The sequence below is a fragment of the Zophobas morio genome, unplaced genomic scaffold, assembly GCF_036711695.1.
Source record: "Zophobas morio isolate AGI-343-1 ecotype UQ-CSIRO unplaced genomic scaffold, CSIRO_AGI_Zmor_V1 ptg000031l, whole genome shotgun sequence".
NCBI lineage: Eukaryota > Metazoa > Arthropoda > Insecta > Coleoptera > Tenebrionidae > Zophobas > Zophobas morio.
This window is the reverse complement of record NW_026972136.1, coordinates 3,986,474-4,010,124: the sequence shown is the minus strand read 5'-3', so window position 1 is coordinate 4,010,124 and position 23,651 is coordinate 3,986,474. Positions and strand designations below refer to the sequence as shown.

Here is a 23,651-nt window from a genome sequence, read left to right as displayed (position 1 = left end):
TATCGTTTTTTCGATGTTTTTAAACATGTAATGATAATTATAATTTTTAGAATGCTTCACATTTTCAACTTTACGATTTTAGAATTATTCCATTTTTTAATTGTTATTGGAATTTAAAACTTTTCATTTATTCGATTTTTCAGTTTCTCGATATCTAATTTTTCAATTTTTCGATTTCCGAATTTTCGTTTTTTCAATTTTCAATTTTTTTATCTTTCGACATTCGAGTTTTAGATTTTTCGATATTCGAGTTTTCAATTTTTGCCTTTTCCGCTTTTCTGGTTTTCAGTTTTTTGACTTGCATTTTTTATTACTTATCATTTTCCTGATTTTCCAATTTTTCGATTTTTCGACATTCCGGAAGATTTTTCAATTTTCAGTTTTTTTTTACTTTTCGATTTTCTGATTTCTCGAGTTTTCGACGTTTCGTCCTCTAACTTATAGATTTTTCATATTCCTGATTTCTCAGTTTTTCGATTTTTCGTCTTTACGGAAGATGTTTTGGTTTTCGGATTTTTTGTATTCGATTTTTAATTTTACAATATTTGAGTTTTCTAATTTTTCGATTCCATTTGTTATTTCTTTCCAATTTTTCGTTTCTTCAGTTGTTCGATTTGCATTTTTCGATTTAGCAATTTTTCGTTTTTTCAACCTTTCGAATAAAAAAATGGAAACATTGGAAAAACGAAAAGTCTAAAAATTGAAAAATGGACAGATTAAAAATCGAGAAACTTAAAAATCAGAAAAGTGCAAAATCGAAAAAACGAAATGTGTATTTTAAAAAAGAAATATTGAAAATTAAAGAAATAGGAAAATCGGAAAATTGGAAATCCAAAAATTGTAAAATTGAAAAATTTAGAAATTTAAAAATCAAAGACTGAACATTTGAAAAATTGAATAAACGAAAAATTATAAAATTGAGAAAATAAAGCAAATGAAAAAACGAAAAATTGTGATATAAAATAGAGAAAATGAGAATGAAAAAATCGGGAAAGTGAAAACTAAAATCAAGATCTTGAAAATTTAAAGAAACGAAAAATTAAAAATTGAGATATTGAGAAACCAAAAAATGGAAAATACGAAATGTATACTGTAAAATCGAAATATTGAAAATTAAAGAAACCGGAAAATCGAATAATTGGTAGTCCAAAAATTGCGAAATTGGAAAATCTAGGAATTAAAAATCAAAGACTGACATGAAAATTTGAAAAATTGAATAAACGAAAAATTATAAAATTGAAAAAATAAAGGAAATGAAAAAACGAAAAATTGTGATATAAAATCGAGAAAACGAAAATTAAAAAATCGGAAAAGTGAAAACTAAAATCAAGATCTGGGAAATTTAAGGAAACGAAGAATTGAAAAATCGAAAATACGAAATGTATACTGTTAAATCGAAATATTGAAAATTAAAGAAACCGGAAAATCAAATAATTGGTAATCCAAAAATTGCGAAATTTAAAAATTTAGAAATTGGAAAATCGAGGAATTAAAAATCAAAGATTGAAAAATTGAATAAACGGAAAATTATAAAATAGAAAAATTAAAGGAAATGAAAACACGAAAAATTGCGATGTAAAATCGAGAAAATGAAAATTGAAAAATCGGAAAAGTGAAAACTAAAATCAAGATCTTGGAAATTTAAGGACACGAAGAATTGAAAAATGAAAAATTAAAATTTGAGAAACTTAAAAATCGAGAAAGTGCAAAATCGAAAATACGAAATGTATACTGTAAAATCAAAATATCGAAAATTAAAGAAACCGGAAAATCGAATCATTGGTAATCCAAAAATTGCGAAATTGAAAAATTTTGAAAGTGGAAAATCGCGGAATTAAAAATCAAAGATTGAAAAATTGAATAAACGAAAAATTATAACATTGAAAAAATAAAGGAAATGAAAAAACGAAAAATTGTGACGTAAAATCGAAATATTAATAATTGAGAAATTTAAAAATCGAAAAAGGACAAAATCGAAAATAGGAACTGTGTATTGTAAATTCAAAATATTGAACATTAAAAAAACAGGAAAATCGGATAATTGGAAATCCAAAAATTGCGAAATTGAAAAATTTAGAAATTGGAAAATCGGGGAATTAAAAATCAAAGACTGAAAATTAAAAAAATTGAATAAACGGAAAATCATAAAATTGAAAAAATAAAGGAAATGAAAAAACGAAAAATTGTGATGTAAAATCGAGAAAATGAAAGTTAAAAAATCGGGAAACTGAAAACTAAAATCAAGAACTTGGAAATTTAAGGGCACGAAGAATTGAAAAACGAAAAATTAAAATTGAGAAACTTAATAATCGAAAAAGTGCAAAATCGAAAATACGAAATGTATACTGTAAAATCGAAATATCGAAAATTAAAGAAACCGGAAAATCCAATAATTGGTAATCCAAAAATTGCGAAATTGAAAAATTTAGAAATTGGAAAATGGAGAAATTAAAAATGAAAGATTGAAAAATTGAATAAACGAAAAATTATAAAATCGAAAAAATAAAGAGAATGAAAAAACGAAAAATTGTTATATAAAATCGAAAAATTAACAATTGAGAAATTTAAAAATCGAAAAAAGGAACTGTGTTGTAAAATCGAAATATTGAAAATTGAAAAAACAGGAAAATCGGATAATTGGAAATCCAAAAATTGCGAAATTAAAAAATTGAATAATGAAACATTATAAAATTGAAAAAATAAAGGAAATTAAAAAGCGGGAAAATGAAAAATAAAATTAAGATCTTGAAAATTTAAGGAAACGAAAAATTTAAAAATCGAAAAATTACAAAACAAATAATTGAAAAAACGAAAAATTACAAAATTTGAAACATCGAGAAAATGAAAAATTAAAAAATTTAAAGTTGAATAAACGAAAAATGGAACAAAATAAAAAGAACGCCTCATTCATTAATTTTTTTGAGCCACCCTGTGTAAGTAATTCTAAAGACTATGAGTGCATTGATAAACCACAGGTCATAATATTTTGCGTATTTCAGAGACGATTTATTAGCCAAAATTTTGAGATAACGTCATCGATTGTGAAGGGGAAAACGAATAAATTTTGATTTACGATTCACCATGATTACGATAACCTTAAAACGTTTGCAAGCTTTTGGAGCGTTCGGTTTTGCAGCTTCAAAGTTATTTTTATTATTTTTCCAAAAATGTACATGTCTCAACACAAAGTCATACGCCACAAGTGCAATATTATCTTATTTTATAAAATTTAAAAACATTATTATTGAAAATTTTGAAGACGACGTCATCCCGTTGGTGGTGGGGATGACAGTCACACTCAGGAAGTGAAATTCAAACCACGAATAACTGTGTCGATCTCAAGGGTCCACAGATTGTTTTTCTGCGATTCAAAATATCTAATCAACTACGAAATAGTGCGTTTTTAACGACTGGAAGATTCCGCGAAACGCAGATTATTATTTTGGTGATTTTCCGTTTCTGGTTGCGACTAGATCGGGCGCCTTCGCACACGCTCTTAATTTATTCACGAAACGCCATGAATTTTTATGGTTTTATTAGTTGTATGGAAATGCGGTTTAATTAATGGAATATTCGGCCACGTTTTCCAAGAACAAATAATTCCGTGTGCGGTAGATAAGTCGCGTCGGATTATTTGATAAAAGCACTTTTCCTGCTTTATCGAGTCACGATTTTAGCAATCGAAACGGATGACGAACTTTATTGTTTTTGTTTGTCACATCAATTATTCAATAAATCGCCCCGAAGCAATAAATCCCGGCGTTGTTCCGTTCGGGACTTTAACTTTTACAATATTAATTCGGATTTATTTTTAGTGGCGCGTTTTAGAAAAATTTACGTTCGGGCGTGTTTAGATCGGGTTTTAGAAAGCATCGATTTTTCCACGCTTTATTGTCGGGTGAGATAAGAGCCATCTTTTCACAGCTCGGTTATTAAATGTGGGTTCGAATTTAGAGTACCTATCTTGTCCGGTGGTAATGTCGTTTGATACGAAAGCAAAGGTTAAACGCATGTTTGAGGTCGAAGTACATAACAATAAAATTTGTTTTTATGACATGGTTATGGAAATTGAACCCAGCCTTTTTTAGTTCGGTGGAACTGCTATCAACTAATCTAGAAGGGGCGTTGTCGGGCGAAAATACAAGCTAGGTCGTAAAATATAACTGTAATTAACTTGTTGCACCTCGGTTAAAAAAATATTAATCAATTTAAAAAAAGTGTAAGCTACTTAGAAACATTAATTACAGGATTACACATGTTAAGTGATGATGATGATGATTACAAGTTTGGCTTTCTGTTGCGAAATTGTATTTAAATCGAACCGGTTTTTCTAGTCGCTCTAAATTAAAATCCTTTTTGGTAAATGTGTTAAAGGATTTTTTCTCAACAAGTTACATTGTTTCAGAATCATCTACGCCAACTTGGAAAGAGTGTAGCGAGGCCCTGGAGGCGGTCCGCCTAGTAGTAGCAGGCCTAGTAGAATTCATCCATCAGCATGGAAGTAGAAAATTACAAGACACTACCCATTCCCAACACGCCAAATATAAAATTAGTATGTGCCGAGATTTAACGTTGAGGGGGAACTGTCCGAGGGGCACTAATTGCACGTTTGCGCATTCTAATGAAGAACTAGAAAAGTAAGTATTTTTTTGTTGTTGTTTCAAATTGAAATAATATTTCTGTGAATTAATTTTGCAACTGTGACAGCAGGTGGTGGCTAAAGACACAGAAAACGTGTTAAAATAGCGTGTTTATTCTAAAGTGGGTCTACTTATGCAAATACTTGAATACTGTTATGTCATTATTGGTTTCAATTGGGGAATGGAAATTACCACGGTCGTTTGACGTTTTGTTGGTTGTGTTTTATTGTTTTTAAAAAATACGTTCTTTGAGGAAATTGTGACGACTGTTTAATCTTGGAACTTGTTTAACGGGTTGCCAACGTTTTTTACTACCTGATTCTACTATTTAATCTAGAGTACGACGGTCCGTTTTAAAACCAGAAGATTTCTAAGCCTTCGATTCTGCTGTTCCTGATTTATTCAATAAAATAAAGGGATAAACGAATGAATTTTGATTAAAGATTTACAAAATGCTGTTGTAAAATTTTAGAGATGACGTCATCCTAATGGTGATGGGGATGATTAACCAGATTTTGTTTAGTGTTTTTCCATTTATATAATAGTTTTAATGTACGTACAAAATTTGACAATAATCAGTCCAGTAGCTTCGGAGATTATCTGTCTAATAAAAAAATAAAAATTGACACATACGGACAGACAGACGGAAACGGGAGAGCACTTTTGTTCGTACTCTAGGGGTCATGAAACGTTGAGAAAACATTAAACTGGCAAGTCGCCCGATGGACTCGATTCCTAGCTTATGCTCGGGAAGTAACGGATGCTTTTCGAAAAAGCGAAATATCGATAAATTGAGAAATCAAAAAATTTTAAACACTGGAACATTGAAAAATTAAAATATCTAAAAGTTGAAAAATCGAAACATCAAAAACTCCAAAAATTGAAACGCCGAAAAATTGAAGAATCGAAAAATTGAAAAAAAGTTAAATAATGACGAGTCCAAAATTTGATAAAATCTAAAAAGTGAAAAATCAAAACAACAATGAATCCCCGAGAAATTGAAAAATCACAAAATTAAAACGTCGAAAAGAAAGCAGTTAAAAAAATGAAAAAGCAAAAATTAAAAAAATCTAAAACTTGAAAAACTGAAGAATTGAAAAACTGAAAAATCGAAACATTGACACAAAGTCGAGATATAGAAAAATCGCAAAATTGAAAATATAGAAACGCCAAAAATTAAAAAATTGAGAATTCCAAATAGACGAAAATCGAGAAGTTAAAAATTGTAAAATTTAAAATGAAAAAAAGTCGAAAATTCGAGAAATTGGACGATCAAAAAATCGAAACATCGAAAAATTGGAAAACCGAAATATTAAAAAATCTGGAAATAGAATATTTTAAAAATCGAAAACTTTTCAATTAAAAAAAAATGAAAAATGAAAATCTGTAAAAACATCAAAAACTCGAAAAATTGAAAAATCCCAAAATTAAAACGTCGAAAAGAAAGCAGTTAAAAAATGAAAAGGCCAAAATTAAAAAAATTTAAAAAATCAAAAACCTGAAAAATTGAAGAATTGAAAAATTGAAAATTTAGAAACGCAAAAAATTGAAAAAATGAAAATTCCAAATAGACGAAAATCGAGAAGTTAAAAATCGTAAAATTTAAAATGAAAAACATCGAAACATCGAATCTCAAAAATTTGAAATATCGAAATATTAAAAAATCTGGAAATCAATAATTTTAATAACAGAAAAATTTACAATTTTAAAAATTTTACAAAAACATCTAAAAATTGAAAAACCGAAAAATCGAAAATCGAGAAGTCGTGAAATCGAAACAACAAAAAACTGAAAAATCAAAACATTTAATACACATTTTAAAAATTGGAAAATAAAAAATTCTAAGAATTAAAGAATCGAAACATCAAAAACTCGAAAAATTGAAAAGCCGAAAAATTGAAAAATCCCAAAACTAAAACATCGAAAAAAACAATTAAAAACGAAAAATCGCAAATTTTAAAAATCTAAAAATTGAAAAATCAAAAACCTGAAAAATTGAAGAATTGAAAAACTGAAAAATCGAAACATTGATACAAAGTCGGGATATAGAAAAATCGCAAAATTGAAAATTTGGAAACGCCAAAAATTGAAAAATTGAGAATTCGAAATAGACGAAAATTGGGAAGTTAAAATTGTTAAATTTAAAATGAAAAAAAGTCGAAAATTCGAGAAATTGGACGATCAAAAAAATCGAAACATCGAAATATTAAAAAATCTGGAAATCAATAATTTTAATAACCGAAAAATTTACAATTTTAAAAAAATCCCAAAAAATAAAAATTGAAAAATCCCAGAACTGAAACATCGAAAAAAAGAAATTAGAAACGAAAAATTGAAGAATTGAAAAACTGAAAAATCGGAACATTGATGAAAAGTCGAGAAATGGAAAAATCTCAAAATTGAAAATTTAGAAACGTGAAAAACTGAAAAATCGAAAAGTTAAAATTGTAGAATTAAAGTGAAAAAAAATCGAAAAATCCAGAAATTGAACGATCAAAATATCGCAACATCGAAATCTCAAGAAATCGAAAAATTTACAATTTAAAAAAATAAAAAATCAAAATATCTAAAAGTCTAAAAAGCGAAAAATCCAAAATCGAGAAGTCGGGAAATCGAAACAGCAAAAAACTGAAAAGTTAAAAAAATTTATATTTTAAAAACTGAAAAATCAAAACATCAAAAACTCGAAAAGTTGAAAATCGGAACAATTAAAAAGTCCCAAAACTGACACATCGAAAAAAAACAGTTAAAAAAAAATGAAAAATCGGAAATTTAATAAATTAAAAATTGAAAAATCAAAAACCTAATAAATTGAAAAATGGAAAAAAAGAAGAATTAGGAACCTCAAAAATTACGAAATTGACAAATCGAAACAGCAGAAAACTGAAAAATTTAATATTTTAAAAATTGAAAAATTAAAATATCTAAATTAAAAAATCGAAAAATTGAAAAATCCCAAATAGTTTTGAAAAACATCGAAAAAAGGAATTAAAAAACTGAAAAATCGAAACATTGAAAGTCGAGAAATAGAAAAATCTCAAAATTGAACATTTAGAAACGCCAAAAATTGAAAAATTGAGAAATCGAAAAGTTAGAATTGTAAAATTTAAATTGAAAAAAATCGAAACATCGAAATCAATTGAGAAATCGAAAAATTTACAATTTTAAAAAAATGAAAAATTAAAATATCTAAAAATTGAAAAAGCGAAAAATCCAAAATCGAGAAGTCGAGAAATCGAAACAGCAAAAAACTGAAAAGTTAAAAAATTTGATATTTTAAAAATTGAAAAATCCAGACATCAAAAGCTCGAAAAGTTGAAAATCTGAAAAATTGAAAAATCCCAAAAATAAAAAATCGAAAATTGAAGAATTGAAACATGGAAACAATTAAAAGTCGAGAAATAGGCAAATTAAAAAAATAAAAATTTAGAAACGTCTAAAATTGAAAAATTAAAATATCTAAAAATTGAAAAAGCGGAAAATCCAAAATCGAAACAGCAAAAAACTGAAAATTTAAAAAATTTAATATTTTAAATATTGAAAAATCCAAACATCAAAAACTCGAAAAGTTGAAAATCCGAAAAATTGAAAAATCGCCAAAAATAAAAAATCGAAAATTTTAAAAATCCGAAAATTGTAGAATTGAAAAATCGAAACATTGAAAAATCGAGAAATAGAGATATCGAAAAATTGAAAATTTAGAAACTTCAAAAATTGAAAAATTAAAATGTCTAAAAATTGAAAAATCCTAAATCGAGAAATCGAAGCAGCAAAAATCTGGAAAGTTAAAAACTTAATAATTTAAAAATTGAAAAATCCAAACATCAAAAACTCGAAAAATTGAAAAGCCAAAAAATTGAAGAATCGAAGAATCCCTAAACTGAAACATCGAAAAAAGGAATTAAAAACTGAAAAATCAAAAATGTTAAAAATCTAAAAATTAAAAAATCAAAAAACCGAAAAATTGAAAAATCGAGAATTTGGAAGCACCAAAAGTTGAAAAATTCAGAAATCGAAATAGGCGAAAATCCAAAAGTTACCAACTGTAAAATTTAAAATGAAAAAAATCGAAAATTCGAGAAATTGAACTATCAAAAAATTGAAAAACCGAAAAAACTAAAACCGAGAATTCGAAAAATCGAAACAGCAAAAAACTGAAAAATCGAAACATGAAAAACTCGAAAAATTGGAAAGCCGAAAAATTGAAGAATCAAAAATTGAAAAATCCCAAATCTGAAACATCGAAAAATAGAAGTTAAAATAATGAAAAATCGAAAAACTGGAAATTTAGAAGCGCCAAAAATTGAAAAATTGGGAAACCGAATAGGCGAAAATCGAAACCGAGAAGTCGAAAAATCGAGAAATCGTAACGGCAAAAACTGAAAAATCGAAAAATCTACAATTTTAAAAATCAAAATATCAAAAAATTTAAGAATCGAAACATTGAGAAGTTGAGAAATCGAGAAATGGGAAAATCAAAGAAACGATTAATCGAGAAATCGTAAAACTGGAACATCGGAAAATTCAAACATCAAAAAATCGAAAAGTCGAAAAATTGGGAAATCGAAACACCCAAAATCGAGAAACTGAAAAATCGAAACATTGAAAAATCGCAAAAGTTAAAATGAAAAAAATCTAAAATTCGAAAAATTTAACGATCAAAAATCGAAACAAAATATCGGGAAATCGAAAAATTGAAAAACCGAAAAACTAAAACCGAGAAATCAAAACATCAAAAAACTAAAAAATTAAAACAACAAAAAAACAATTAATCGTAAAACTAAAACATAGGAAAATGGAAGATTGCTATTTTAACAATTGAAAAATTAAAATATCTAAAAATTGTAAATACGAAAAATTGAAAGTAAAAAATCGAAAAATTGAAAAGTCTAAAACATCGAAAAAAAGAAATTAAAAACCTGAAAAATTGAAAAGTCGAAAAATTAAAAGTTTAGAAGCGCCAAAAATTGAAAAATCGAGAAATCAAAAAGTTTAAAATTGTAAAATTTAAAATGGAAAATCGAGAAATTGAACAATCAAAAAATCAGGAAATCGAAAAATTGAAACACCGAGAAGTAGAAAAATCGAGAAATGGGGAGTCAAGAAAACGATTAATCGAGAAATCGATAATTTGAAGAATCGAGACATTGAAACGAAAAATTGGAGAACATTTATTCGACAAAATTGTAAGATGACGCGATTTTTGATGTGATGATAATACTGAGTTAAATCGGTGGGTAAATTCGCCACACTAAATTCCATTAAAATAAAAGAAAACGCAATCCACAACGGCTCCAAAAACACTCACAAAAATATTTTCCTTCTTGCAGATACCGCGCCAAGAACCGCAAGACCATCATCCGCAACAAAGAGCACCGAATCGACAGCCAATCCCCCACCGAGAAAGTCTACCCCCAAACCGAAGACTACTACTCCATGCCGAACACCGCCACCGTCAGTCCCGTTCCCATCCCGGCCGTCGTCCAAATCCAGCGAATCGGCTACGACGTGGCCTTCAACCACAACCTGCCTCCGTACGCCCCCCAGCCCATGTACGCCCAAACCGGCACACCCTACTCGCACGAAGTCTACTCCACAGCGCCGCCCAACATCGTCCTGACCAACAACGACCAGTTCTACCCCCAGCAGACCGACTACACGAACATCGGCCACCAGAGCAACCAAAACGCGGATAAGAGGACCAACTGGGACAACGTGATCAGCAAGAACCAGAACGTGATGCCGAGCACCAAGCGGTCGTCGACGAAGAGCCTCGCGGAGCTGCACCAGAGGAAGCAGGAGGTGCTGTCGCAGCTGGAGAAGGTGGTGGGGAAGAACGCGGCGACGGCGATTTCGCATAACGCGACGAGCATGGCGAGGCAGGAGTCGCAGCACGACCTTGATAGCCCCACGTCGCCGTACACCTTCTGGACGGGGCACGTCAACAGCGGGCCGACGTTCGTGAGGTCGGATTCGATTCTGGCCGCTGATGACGACTACGTGCCGTACGATTCGCCAGCGATTAGTAAATATGGGCCAATTTCGAGGATGCATAAGGATAATGGGCAGGTGTCGTCGTTTAGGGACGGGAATATGTCATCGCCTTTGGTAAGTTATGTAAGTTTTGTGAATTTATAAAGGTGTTTCCTGTTTTGATGGTTTAATCAGGGGTGTAGGTTTTTTTTTATCAATTAAAGTAGTTTTGAGGACACAATTCTAAATCCGCGATAAAAACTACACTGCAAAAACCCAAATCTTTTCAGTATTAAAAATCTAAATTTACACTTATTTACGACATTTGACTTTATCATTTCAAAAAAACTATTTACATAATTATTATTTTACATTTGGGGGAGAATTATATAAAGAAACACTAGGAGCTTGCTTAAGTCTAAAAATGCTTTCTTTAGAGTGCATAATTTTTTTATTGTTCGTTTTGATTGTTCGTTACTTTAAGAGACATTAAAGCAAATTTTTGCCAACCTAAGTAGTACTAAAGTTCCTTTAAAATATTTATCAAAATTATTATAACGGAAATTTGGCAATTAATTAATTTTAATGATTCACATTCTAAGATTTATTGAACTTTCTAATAAATTTTTGGTATTTTGAAAAATGTCTGGTCTTCGATTTTTTAGAAATTATCCTTCTATAGGGTGTATTGGTTGTGTTTTAGGGACAACTTTGGCTTAAATAATTTTGTGGATTGAAAAAAGTTAGCCCCACCCACCCACACCTTCTCCATTTAAGTGACCCAATTGCTTTGCTCTAAAACAAACCAAGGATTTCACATTATGAAAATCTAAAACCTCGAGTAATGAACTTCTTTTCCTCATTGTTGCGCTTCAAAGATGAAGAAAGTTCGTGTAAATAAAATTACGTTTCATCTGCATCCTATATGCAGTAATTTCATTTTCTTAAAGAAAGTTGCAAATTTTTTCGAAATTTTCCTGTCGAAATTGTCTACAAATTCTTTCAAAAACACAATACATTCTTAAAAAATAGACACAAGGGATCCCTAAGATTCTCTTAAACTTTTTGATAAACAAAACACAAGGGCCCCCAGATTCTTTCTCATTCTTGAAAAAATATACCAACAAATTTTCTGTGGTTTTAACATATTTTGCTATATTTTTTAACTGAAAGAAGACACCAAAGTTGCAAAAATATACAATATCTAATTTCATTCCATTCAGATTTCATTTTGTTTTTACCAACTTAACTTGAAATTTAGAACTTTTAAGTCTTAAAAAACTTTTTCAATTGATAAATAGCATTGTTGTTAGCGTTATTAGCATTTGAAACTTTATTAACGTTTGAGAACTTCTAAGATTTGAAAAAATTGTTATTCATGAGATTTTAAAAAATACAAGAATTTTTTCAGTTTTGAAAAGCGTCAGGTTATTGATATTTTTAGAAATAATCTTTCTATATTGGTTGTGTTTCAGGGGCAACTTTGACCTAAATAATTTTGTAGGTTGAAAAAAGTTAGCCCCACCCACCCACCCCTTCTCTATTTAAGTGACCCAATTGCTTTGCTCTAAAATAAACCAAGGCTTTCACATTATGAAAATCTAAAACCTCGAGTAATGAATTTCTTCTCCTCATTGTTGCGCTTCAGAGATGAAGAAAGTTCGTGTAAATAAAATTACGTTTCATCTGCATCCTATATGCAGTAATTTCATTTTCTTAAACAAAGTTGCAAATTTTTCGAAATTTTCCTGTCGAAATTGTCTCCAAATTCTTTCAAAAACACAATACATTCTTAAAAAATAGACACAAGGGATCCCTAAGATTCTCTTAAACTTTTTGATAAACAAAACACAAGGGCCCCCAGATTCTTTCTCATTCTTGAAAAAATATACCAACAAATTTTCTGTGGTTTTAACATATTTTGCTATATTTTTTAACTGAAAGAAGACACCAAAGTTGCAAAAATATACAATATCTAATTTCATTCCATTCAGATTTCATTTTGTTTTTACCAACTTAACTTGAAATTTAGAACTTTTAAGTCTTAAAAAACTTTCAATTGATAAATAGCATTGTTGTTAGCGTTATTAGCATTTGAAACTTTATTAACGTTTGAGAACTTCTAAGATTTGAAAAAACATTTTTCATGAGATTTTAAAAAATACAAGAATTTTTTCAGTTTTGAAAAGCGTCAGGTTATTGATATTTTTAGAAATAATCTTTCTATATTGGTTGTGTTTCAGGGGCAACTTTGACCTAAATAATTTTGTAGGTTGAAAAAAGTTAGCCCCACCCACCCACCCCTTCTCCATTTAAGTGACCCAATTGCTTTGCTCTAAAACAAACCAAGGATTTCACATTATGAAAATCTAAAACCTCGAGTAATGAATTTCTTCTCCTCATTGTTGCACTTCAGAGATGAAGGAAGTTCGTGTAAATAAAATTACGTTTCATCTGCATCATATATGCAGTAATTTCATTTTCTTAAAGAAAGTTGCAAATTTTTTCGAAATTTTCCTGTCGAAATTGTCTCCAAATTCTTTCAAGAACAAAATACATTCTTAAAAAATAGACACAAGGGATCCCTAAGATTCTCTTAAACTTTTTGATAAACAAAACACAAGGGCCCCCAGATTCTTTCTCATTCTTGAAAAAATATACCAACAAATTTTCTGTGGTTTTAACATATTCTGCTATATTTTTTAACTGAAAGAAGACACCAAAGTTGCAAAAATATACAATATCTAATTTCATTCCATTCAGATTTCATTTTGTTTTTACCAACTTAACTTGAAATTTAGAACTTTTAAGTCTTAAAAAACTTTTTCAATTGATAAATAGCATTGTTGTTAGCGTTATTAGCATTTGAAACTTTATTAACGTTTGAGAACTTCTAAGATTTGAAAAAATTTTTTTCATGAGATTTTAAAAAATACAAGAATTTTTTCAGTTTTGAAAAGCGTCAGGTTATTGATATTTTTAGAAATTATCTTTCTATATTTGTTGTGTTTCAGGGGCAACTTTGACCTAAATAATTTTGTAGGTTGAGAAAAGTTAGCCCCACCCACTCACCCCTTCTCCATTTCAGTGAACCAATTGCTTTGTAATAAGATTAAATTTCATATGCATGCTATCTACAGTAATTTCATTTCCTTAAACAGAGTTGTAATTTTTCGAAATTTTCCTCTCGAAATTCTCTTCAAAATGCTTTCAAAAACAAAGTACATTCTTAAAAAAAGAGACAGCAGGGGCACCAAGATTCTTTCACTTAAAAAAAGACACTAAGATTGTGTTAAACTCTTTGATAAAAAAACACAAGGGCCCCCCAAGATTCTTTCTCATTGTTAAAAAAATATTTATTATACAATTTTCTATGGGTTTAACACATTTTGTAAATTTTTTTCTGAAAGAAGGCACCAAAAAGCTTCAAAATTATATAATATCTAAAGTCATTCCATTCAAATTTCAATTTTTCAAATGAGACGTAGCATTATTATTAACATTTTAAGATTTTTTAAAATCTGGGGATTTCAAAGAGAAAAAAATTTCGGGATGCTTTTATGATATTTATGATACATATTTTGAAAATTCCTATAATTTTTACAATTTTGAATAATGTCTACTTTTCGATATTTCTAGAAATTATCTTCTACAGAGTGTATTAGTTGTGCTTCAAAGGCAACTTTGCCCTAAATAATTGTGTAGATTAAAAACAGCCCCACCCACCCACCCCTTCTCTCTTTCGGTGAACCAATTTCTTCGTTCTAAAATAAAAGAAGGATTTTACATTACCAAAAACTAAAACTTCTGGTAATTCGTTTCATCTCCTCATTGTTGCCCTTCAGAGATGATGAAAGTTCACGTAAATAAAATTACATTTTATCTGAAACCTCCCTGCAGTAATTTCATTTTCTTAAAAAGAGGCATTAATTGTTCGAAATTTTCCTCTCGAAATTCTCGTCAATTTTTTTCTAAAACAAAATACACTATTAAAAAAAAACACAGTAGGGGCCCCTAAGATTCTTTTAAACCCTTTGATAAACAAAAAAGGGGCCCCCAGGATTTTTCCTTATTCCTAAAAAAAGATACATGTATTAGAAAATTTTCTGTGCTTTTAACGCATTTTGTGTACAATTTTTTAACTGACAGAAGCCACCAAAGTTTGAAAATGTACAATATCTAAATTCATTCCATTCAAATTAAATTTTTTTTTTTCACCAACTGAATTTGAAATTTAGGGTTTTTAACTTTTCAACACCTTTTTCAGTTGATAGATGGCATTATTATTAGCATTTTAAAATTTATTAAAAGCTGAGGATTTCAAAGCGAAAAAAATTTCGGGGTACTTTTATGATATTTTGAAAATACCTATAATTCTTGCAATTTTGAAAAATTTCTACTTTTCGATATTTTGATATTATCTTCTACAGGGTGTATTAGTTGTACTTCAGAGGCAACTTTGATCTAAATAATTGTGTAGATTAAAAACAGCCCCACCCACCCACCCCTTCTCCCTTTCGGTGAACCAATTTCTTCGTTCTAAAATAAAAGAAGGATTTTACATTACCAAAAACTAAAACTTCTGGTAATTCATTTCATCTTCTCATTGTTGCCCTTCAGGGATGATTAAACTTTGCGTAAATAAAATTACATTTTATCTGAAACCTTCCTGCAGTAATTTAATTTTCTTAAAAAGAGGCATTAATTGTTCGAAATTTTCCTCTAGAAATTCTCGTCAATTTTTTTCTAAAACAAAATACACTATTTAAAAAAAACACAGTAGGGGCCCCTAAGATTCTTTTAAACTCTTTGATAAACAAAAAAGGGGCCCCCAGGATTTTTCCTTATTCCTAAAAAAAGATACATGTATTAGAAAATTTTCTGTGCTTTTAACGCATTTTGTGTACAATTTTTTAACTGACAGAAGCCACCAAAGTTTGAAAATGTACAGTATCTAAATTCATTCCATTCAAATTTAATTTTTTTTTTTTTTCGCCAACTGAATTTGAAATTTAGGTTTTTAACTTTTCAACACCTTTTTCAGTTGATAGATGGCATTATGATGAACATTTAAAATTTATTAAAATCTGAGAATTTCAAAGCGAAATAAATTTCGGGGTACTTTTATGATATTTTGAAAATTCCTATAATTCTTGCAATTTTGAAAATTTTCTACTTTTCGATATTTTGATATTATCTTCTACAGGGTGTATTAGTTGTACTTCAGAGGCAACTTTGATCTAAATAATGGTGTAGATTAAAAACAGCCCCACCCACCCACCCCTTCTCCCTTTCGGTGAACCAATTTCATCGTTCTAAAATAAAAGAAGGATTTTACATTGCCAAAAACTAAAACTTCTGGTAATTCATTTCATCTCTTCATTGTTGCCCTTCAGAGATGATGGAACTTCACGTAAATAAAATTACATTTTATCTGAAACCTCCCTGCAGTAATTTAATTTTCTTAAAAAGAGGCATTAATTGTTCGAAATTTTCCTCTGGAAATTCTCGTCAATTTTTTTCTAAAATAAAATACATTATTTTAAAAAAAAAGACAGTAGGGGCCCCTAAGATTCTTTTAAACTCTTTGATAAACAAAACACAGGGGCCCCAGGATTTTTTCTACTTCCTAAACAAAGATACCTGTATTAAAAAAATTTCTGTGCTTTTAACGCATTTTGTGTACAATTTTTTAACTGACAGAAGCCACCAAAGTTTGAAAATGTACAATATCTAAATTCATTCCATTCAAATTTAATTTTTTTTTTTCGCCAACTGAATTTGAAATTTAGGTTTTTTAACTTTTCAACACCTTTTTCAGTTGATGGATGGCATTATGATGAACATTTAAAATTTATTAAAATCTGAGAATTTCAAAGCGAAATAAATTTCGGGGTACTTTTATGATATTTTGAAAATTCCTATAATTCTTGCAATTTTGAAAAATTTCAACTTTTCGATATTTTGATATTATCTTCCACAGGGTGTATTAGTTGTACTTCAGAGGCAACTTTGATCTAAATAATTGTGTAGATTAAAAACAGCCCCACCCACCCACCCCTTCTCCCTTTCGGTGAACCAATTTCTTCGTTCTAAAATAAAAGAAGGATTTTACATTACCAAAAACTAAAACTTCTGGTAATTCATTTCATCTCCTCATTGTTCCCTTCAGAAATAAGGGAAGTTCACGTAAATAAAATTACATTTGATCTGAAACCTCCCTGCAGTAATTTCATTATCTTAAAAAGAGTATTTTTCGAAATTTTCGTCTCGAAATTCTCGTCAATTTTTTTCTAAAACAAAATATATTATTTAAAAAAAAACACAGTAGGGGCCCCTAAGATTCTTTTAAACTCTTTGATAAACAAAACACAGGGGCCCCCAGGATTTTTTCTCATTCCTAAAAAAAGATACATGTATTAGAAAATTTTCTGTGCTTTTAGCGCATTTTGTGTACAATTTTTTAACTGACAGAAGCCACCAAAGTTTGAAAATGTACAATATCTAAATTCATTCCATTCAAATTTAATTTTTTTTTCACCAACTTAATTTGAAATTTAGGAGTTTTAATTTCCGAACAACTTTTTTAATGGATGAATAGCATTATTATTAGCATTTTAAGATTTATGCAGTTTGAAGACTTGAAGAGAAACAAAATGGTATTCCTCAATGAAATTGTATTGGTTTTGCTTCACAGGCAACTTTGACCTTAATAATTTTGTGAATTAAAAGAGCTAGCCCCACCCACCCACCCCTTCTCCATTTCACTGAACCAATTGCTTTGTTCTAAAATTAAACAAGGATTTCACATTAACAAAAATTAAAACCTCTGCTAATTAATTTCTTCTTCTCCTCATTGTTGCGCTTCAGAGATGAGGGAAGTTCGGGTAAATAAGATTAAATGTCATCTGCATCCTGTCTGCAGTAATTTCATTTTCGTAAACAAAGGTGTAAACTTTTCCTCTCGAAATTCTTTCAAAAACAAAATACACTCCTAAAAAAAGGCTGCAGGGGTTCGAGATTTTTTATCAGTCTAAAAAATATATTTAATAAATTTTCTGAAGTTTTAACACACTTTGTCATAATTTTTTAACTGAAAGAAAACACCGAAGTTTAAAAAATATACATTATCTAAATTCATTCCATTCAAATTTCAATTTTTTTTAACAACTGAATTTGAAATTTAGAACTTTTGAACAACTTTTTCAATGATACGACAGCATTATTAATAACATTTTAAGATTTATTGCAGTTTGAGGCCTTCAAAGAGTAAAAAAAATTGTATAGTTATCTTCATGAAATTGTCAAAATTTCTATAATTTTTAAAATTTTGGAAAATGTCTGGTTCTCGTATTCTTAGAAATTAACTTTCCGCAGGGTGTACTAGTTTTGTTTCACAGGCAACTTTGACCTTAATAATTTTGTAGATTAAAAGAGTTAGCCCCACCCACCCACCCCTTCTCTATTTCAATGAACCAATTGCTTTGTTTTCAAATTAAACAAAGTTTTCATCTTGCCAAAACCTAAAACCTCGGGCAATTGATTTTTTCTCCTCATTGTTGCGCTTCAGAGATGAGGGAAGTTCGCGTAAATAGGATTAAATATCATCTGCATCTTGTCTGCAGTAAATTCATTTTCGTAAACTGAGATGTACATTTTTCGAAATTTTCTTCTCGAAATTCTCTTCAAATTCTTTCAAAAATCAAAATATGTACATTCTTAAAAAAACCAGCAGGGTTCCGAGATTCTTTATCATTCTAAAAAATATATTAAAATTTTCTGTGCTTTTAACGCATTTTGTATACAATTTTTTAACTGACAGAAGCCACCAAAGTTTGAAAATATACAATATCTATATTAATTCCATTCAAATTTTTTTTTTTTATCAACTGAATTTTAGAATTAGGTCTTTTAACTTTCGAACAATTTTTTTAATGGATGAATAGCATTAGCATTTTAAGATTTATTGCAGTTTGAAGACTTCAAGAAGTAAAACAAAATTGTATTCCTTAATGAAATTGTCAAAATTCCTATAATTAGTGAAATTATGGAAAATGTCTGGTTCTCGTATTTTTAGAAATTATCTCTCTAGAGGGTGTATTGGTTTTGCTTCAAAGTTTGACCTTAATAATTTTGTGAATTAAAAGAGTTAGCCCCGCCCACCCACCCCTTCTCCATTTCACTGTACCAATTGCTTTGTTCTAAAATTATAGAAGGATTTCACATGACCAAAAATTAAAACCTCGGCTAATTAATTTCTTCTTCTCATTGTTGCGCTTCAGAGATGAGGAAAGTTCGAGTAAATAAGACTAAATGTCATCTGCATCATGTCTGCACTAATTTCATTTTCGTAAACAGAGATGTTTTTCGAAATTTATCTCTCGAAATTCGTTCAAAAATAAATAAAATTCCTAAAAAAAGCAAGATTCGTTATCATTCTAAAAATATATATTTAAAAAAATTTATGGGGTTTTATAACATTTTGTCATAATTTTTTTACTGAAAGAAAACAACAAAGTTTAAAAAATATGCTTTATCTGAATTCATTCCATTCAAATTTCAATTTTTTTTACCAACTCAATTTGAAATTTAGGAGTTTTGAACAACTTTTTCAATAAATGGATGGCATTATTATTAGCATTTTAAGATTAATTGCAGTTTCAGCACTTCAAAGATTATACAAAAATGGTACACTTTCATGAAATTGTCAAAATTCCTACAATTTTTGAAATTTTTGAAGATGTATGTTTAGAAGTCACCTTTATACAACGTATATTGGTTTTACTTCACAGACAACTTTGACCTTAATAATTTTGTAGATTAAAAAAGTTAGCCCCATCCACCCACCCACCCCTTCTCTATTTCAATGCTCCGGTTGCTTTGTTCTGAAATTAAATAAGGTTTTCACATTGCCAAAAACTAGAACCTTGGGTAATTAATTTCTGTTGAGTTGTTAATTTTTCAAAAATTTTCTGTCAATATGTTCTCCAAATTCTTTCAAAAACAAAATACATTCTTAAAAAATATATATTAAAAGATTGTCTGTGGTTGTAAGACTTTTTGCAATAATTTTTAACTGAAGAAGACACCAGTTTCAAAAATGTACAACGCAAATTCATTCCTTCAGTTTTCACTTTTTTTTCCAACTGTATTTGAATTTAGAAGTTTTGACTTTTAAACAACTTTTTCATTATTTATTTTAAAATTTACTGAGGTTTGAGGATTTCAAAAATTAAATCAATATTTTTGGTACAGTAATGAGATTTTGAAAATCGTTATATTTTTGCAGTTTTGAAATATGTTTTTTATTTAGTTCGTCAAATAGCTGCAAGGTCAACATGATTATTTTAAAAATTAATTTCATGGCTCACTAGAGGTCATTTTTTCCGATCATATGATACATTCTACGTTTCATCTACGGTGTAGGCAACCAAATATTCAAAAAAAATAACCTCAAAAAAAATTGAAAAAACCTTTGCACTTTCTGGATTTATAGTACATACGTCAAGTATCGCCAAAACAAAACTATTCATTTACACAGAATTCAGTGTCGTTTTAATAATTTTATTGGAAAATTTTTAAGGACTTCCAAAAAAAATTTTCCAAGAAACCCAAACAGCCAAAGTAAAATATTACACACTTTCTTGTTGTAAAGAGTCACATGGAAATTTAGCTTCTTTATCCAAAATTGTTCTTTTGCTCTATTTTTTGTTTATTGTTTAAATAAATAAAATCAACCGTCAACAGGAATTAATTTTGACGTTTGTACTTTGTAGTCTGCGCTTGCGCGATCTAGTACTCTAGTTTACGTGTCTTGTGTCTAAGATCACGTTATTTCTTATTTTACCGTCGTCTTAATTTTTTTCCACAAACTTACGCCTGTGTGGAGATTTTTCGGGCACAATATTATAAGAAGCAGATATTGCACCTGGAATGAGATTCAGGGCTTCACAGACACTTTATTTTAATGCAAAATTAAAATTAAATGCGCCATCTTAGACATGTTTGGGAGTGTTGTGGTAATCATTGTACCGAAATTGACTTTATAACAATGAAAGAATGTCTATACATATAGGAGTGTTATTTTTGATCATTGAACGATTAAAAGTGACACTTCAATCTTTTCAGATAATCAGTGAAGTCCCAGAGTGCTAAAAAGAAATTACTTGTTGCAGAGTGCTTTGTGGCTTGACTCGATTTAAAAATATCGTCAGATTTATTGTAAATAATCCAAGTAGTGGAAAACGAAGCTTCTAGATCACCCTATAGCGCTATAGTTAACGCTTTTTTCGTTACCTTCACGCGCAAAAATTGCTTTCTTTTGGATTTTATTGGTTACTTTTATTGCAGAGTGATCTAAACTATCTCCAACCTTCCAAACTTGTGAGATGTGGCTTCAGTGTAACGCTTCTACAAGAACTCCTATCCAAGGTCACTAGTTACAATCCCACTATCTATTAAAATTTAAAACTAGCTCCGGAAACCAAAAACTACCAAGCAAAAAATATTTGTCCTTTAAGTGACAATCAGTTATGCGTGTTAATTTTTTTTAATAAGACTGACTAAATCGTTAACTCATTTTCGTTTTTTATTTGAGGGTTGAGTAGTTTTTCCGAAAAGTGAATTAAATAAGTAAAGTTGACTTAAATTGCAGATGCGCCGACCCCTCGCATCCGCCAGTCCGGTCACCTCTTTGTACTACAACAACAATCCGCCGCCATTCCACCAAGGGTCAATACCACCGGGACACGCCATCGTTGGACATCCTGGTAGCGGATTGGGTAATTACTGTGGACAAAACAATCGACGTAGTACTTAAAAAAAACGTCAATTTTTGCCAGGATCTCCCCAACTGATTTACCACCAGAGGATGCAAGACCCCTCCAAGGAGCTCCTGGCCGAGTCGCAGCGCGTCAAGCTGCAACTATGCAACTTGGAGAAGCAACTCAACGACCTAAAGCTGGCGACACAGGGCGTGACGACCTTGAGCGAACGCGACAGACTGACCCAGGAACTGCAACTCATTGAGCAAGGGATCCAGGAGAAGCAGAAGGAAGCCTGCCTGGTGAGTGACGGCGCGGTTGACCTCGCGACGTAAGTGATCGCGTTGGCGCGTTTCAGAATAAAATCGTGCACTCGTGGAACCAAGCCATGGGCAACTACAACAACGCCAACGTGGCGAATTTGGAGACGTCGGAGGAGGCGATGTACGAGGCCGACATTGCGAACGACATGCGCCAGTTAGAGATTCGTCTCCAGGAAGAGATCGAAGAGCAAGAGAAGATATGGAGCAGTGAAGAGGACTCCAACCAGTAAATTAAACCCAATGGGTTCAGTTCTTCTTTTATTTCATGACATGTTTTCGTGTGGGCATCAAAGTCTGATTGCTATTTTGAATCATAAATGTAGGAATACGGTCTATGCATTTTCTTTCCTAAGGTGATTTTCTAGCATTTTTTTAAGACGTGTGATTCAAAATATTTGATACTTTCAGACTGTTTTATTCACATTAAATACAATAGGTGCATTTCACATTTACTGAATTCGATGAGTAGTTGTTCCAGTTTTATTGGAAAACAGCGTGGCGTCTTTATCACTCGCTCCAGAGAATGATTAGCTGAAATGTTATCTATCTTTAATCATACTGTGTGTGATCGGTATATCAATGTTATGAGTTGATATATTTTAATTTAGTGTGCATTTGTTTGAAAATGCAACTGACTAAGAAGTTATGATGCTTAAATTTAATTATATAGTCTAATTTATTAAGCTTTATAAATGGTGTGTTACTGTGTTACAAAGAAATTATAAAAAATGTGTTTAAGTCGTTCTAGCTAAAGCATTCAGGTCTTAATATCTTTGTAATATACGTAAACCAACATACATGTATAATGTAATTTGATGTATGCATCCAAGGATTATTTAGAGCTGTCATTTTATTGTAATATCAAGTCATTGCAGTTTCGTCCCGTCGCGGAATCTATCGTGGAAATACCAAGCAATTTCAGCGCCTTATTTAGTTTTATTACGGACGGTCCTGTCGTAATTATCTTAGCGACTAAAAGATAATTATAAAATCGGTTGTTGATTTTCGCATTCAAAATGTCAAGTTGTTAAATTTCGATGACTTATTGCGTTTTTGAAATAAAATGAGTCTGTATTAGAAACTGAGCATCGAACTATTTTTTATAAATGTAGAAATGCCAAAGTAATTTTTTCCAACTTACTAATAATAAAACCTGATGATGTACTGGATGGCTCGATTATATAATTATTTATACAAGTGTTACGTAATCACGTGCTTTGTTATTTCAATTTTAGCTTGTCTACGACTTTCGCTTTGACAGCTCTGCGGTTTCGATTTATTGTATAATTGTAAAATTCTTTGCTGAAGCAAGTTTGCAATATTAGCCTAGGCTGTGTAACATTGTTTTTTTCGTGATTGTATTTAACGTTGTTTACGTTTGCCCTATAGTCAAGTTTTATTTATTGAGTCATCTGGCATTCATTTTTATATTAGGTCATGTTGCACATGTGATTAATATTTAACTATTTATACTGATTACATTAATCACGTATGTATATTTGGGTGGAAGTATATAAATTATACCAATATTTAAATAAATTATTATTACCTATCGTGACTTGAAGTTTTATTACCTTTTCTCGTATAAGGACTGCTAAAAGAGAAGCTAAGTTAACTAAACAAACCAAGCTGGACCTGGCAACTTTGCAGCTGCGTAAGTGGTTCTTTAGAGAAACTCTATGTGAATATTTTGCTGTATACGTTTCTAAATGAATTAATTCAAGAAATTCACGTGGTTAATGTAGAAGAACCAGAGACTTTAATAATATTTAAAGTCTCTGAGAAGAACAAACAATTGCTAGTTTCGAAGTCTCATTAATTCTTTATTGGCTAATTTGTATGCAACCAACAAAACAGCAATGGTTAGTATAAATATGTATATGGTCATCTTTGTTTTACTGGTTGCCAATACCGGAAATTCCAAAATTCTTTTAAATCTGTTCTAATCTAAA

The 23,651-nt window shown here is 30.0% G+C and overlaps 1 protein-coding gene across 4 annotated transcripts in view; it reads left to right on the top strand.

Annotated features, from left to right (window-relative positions):
* The window catches only part of LOC135139224 (roquin-1), a 35,008-nt gene extending 11,751 nt beyond the window's left edge, over window positions 1–23,257 (top strand). Inside the window, exons 5-10 of one of the 4 annotated variants that reach the window (XM_064069371.1) lie at window positions 4,406–4,637; window positions 9,971–10,757; window positions 20,964–21,044; window positions 21,268–21,394; window positions 21,455–21,678; window positions 21,735–23,257. In XM_064069371.1, the coding sequence (XP_063925441.1) occupies window positions 4,406–4,637; window positions 9,971–10,757; window positions 20,964–21,044; window positions 21,268–21,394; window positions 21,455–21,678; window positions 21,735–21,929 (1,646 nt within the window). In that variant the 3' untranslated portion in view covers window positions 21,930–23,257. The remainder of the gene's footprint in view (window positions 1–4,405; window positions 4,638–9,970; window positions 10,758–20,963; window positions 21,045–21,267; window positions 21,395–21,454; window positions 21,679–21,734) is intronic. The other 3 variants (XM_064069372.1, XM_064069374.1, XM_064069375.1) reach the window with 3 other exon arrangements.
* Window positions 23,258–23,651: the final 394 nt, after the last annotated feature.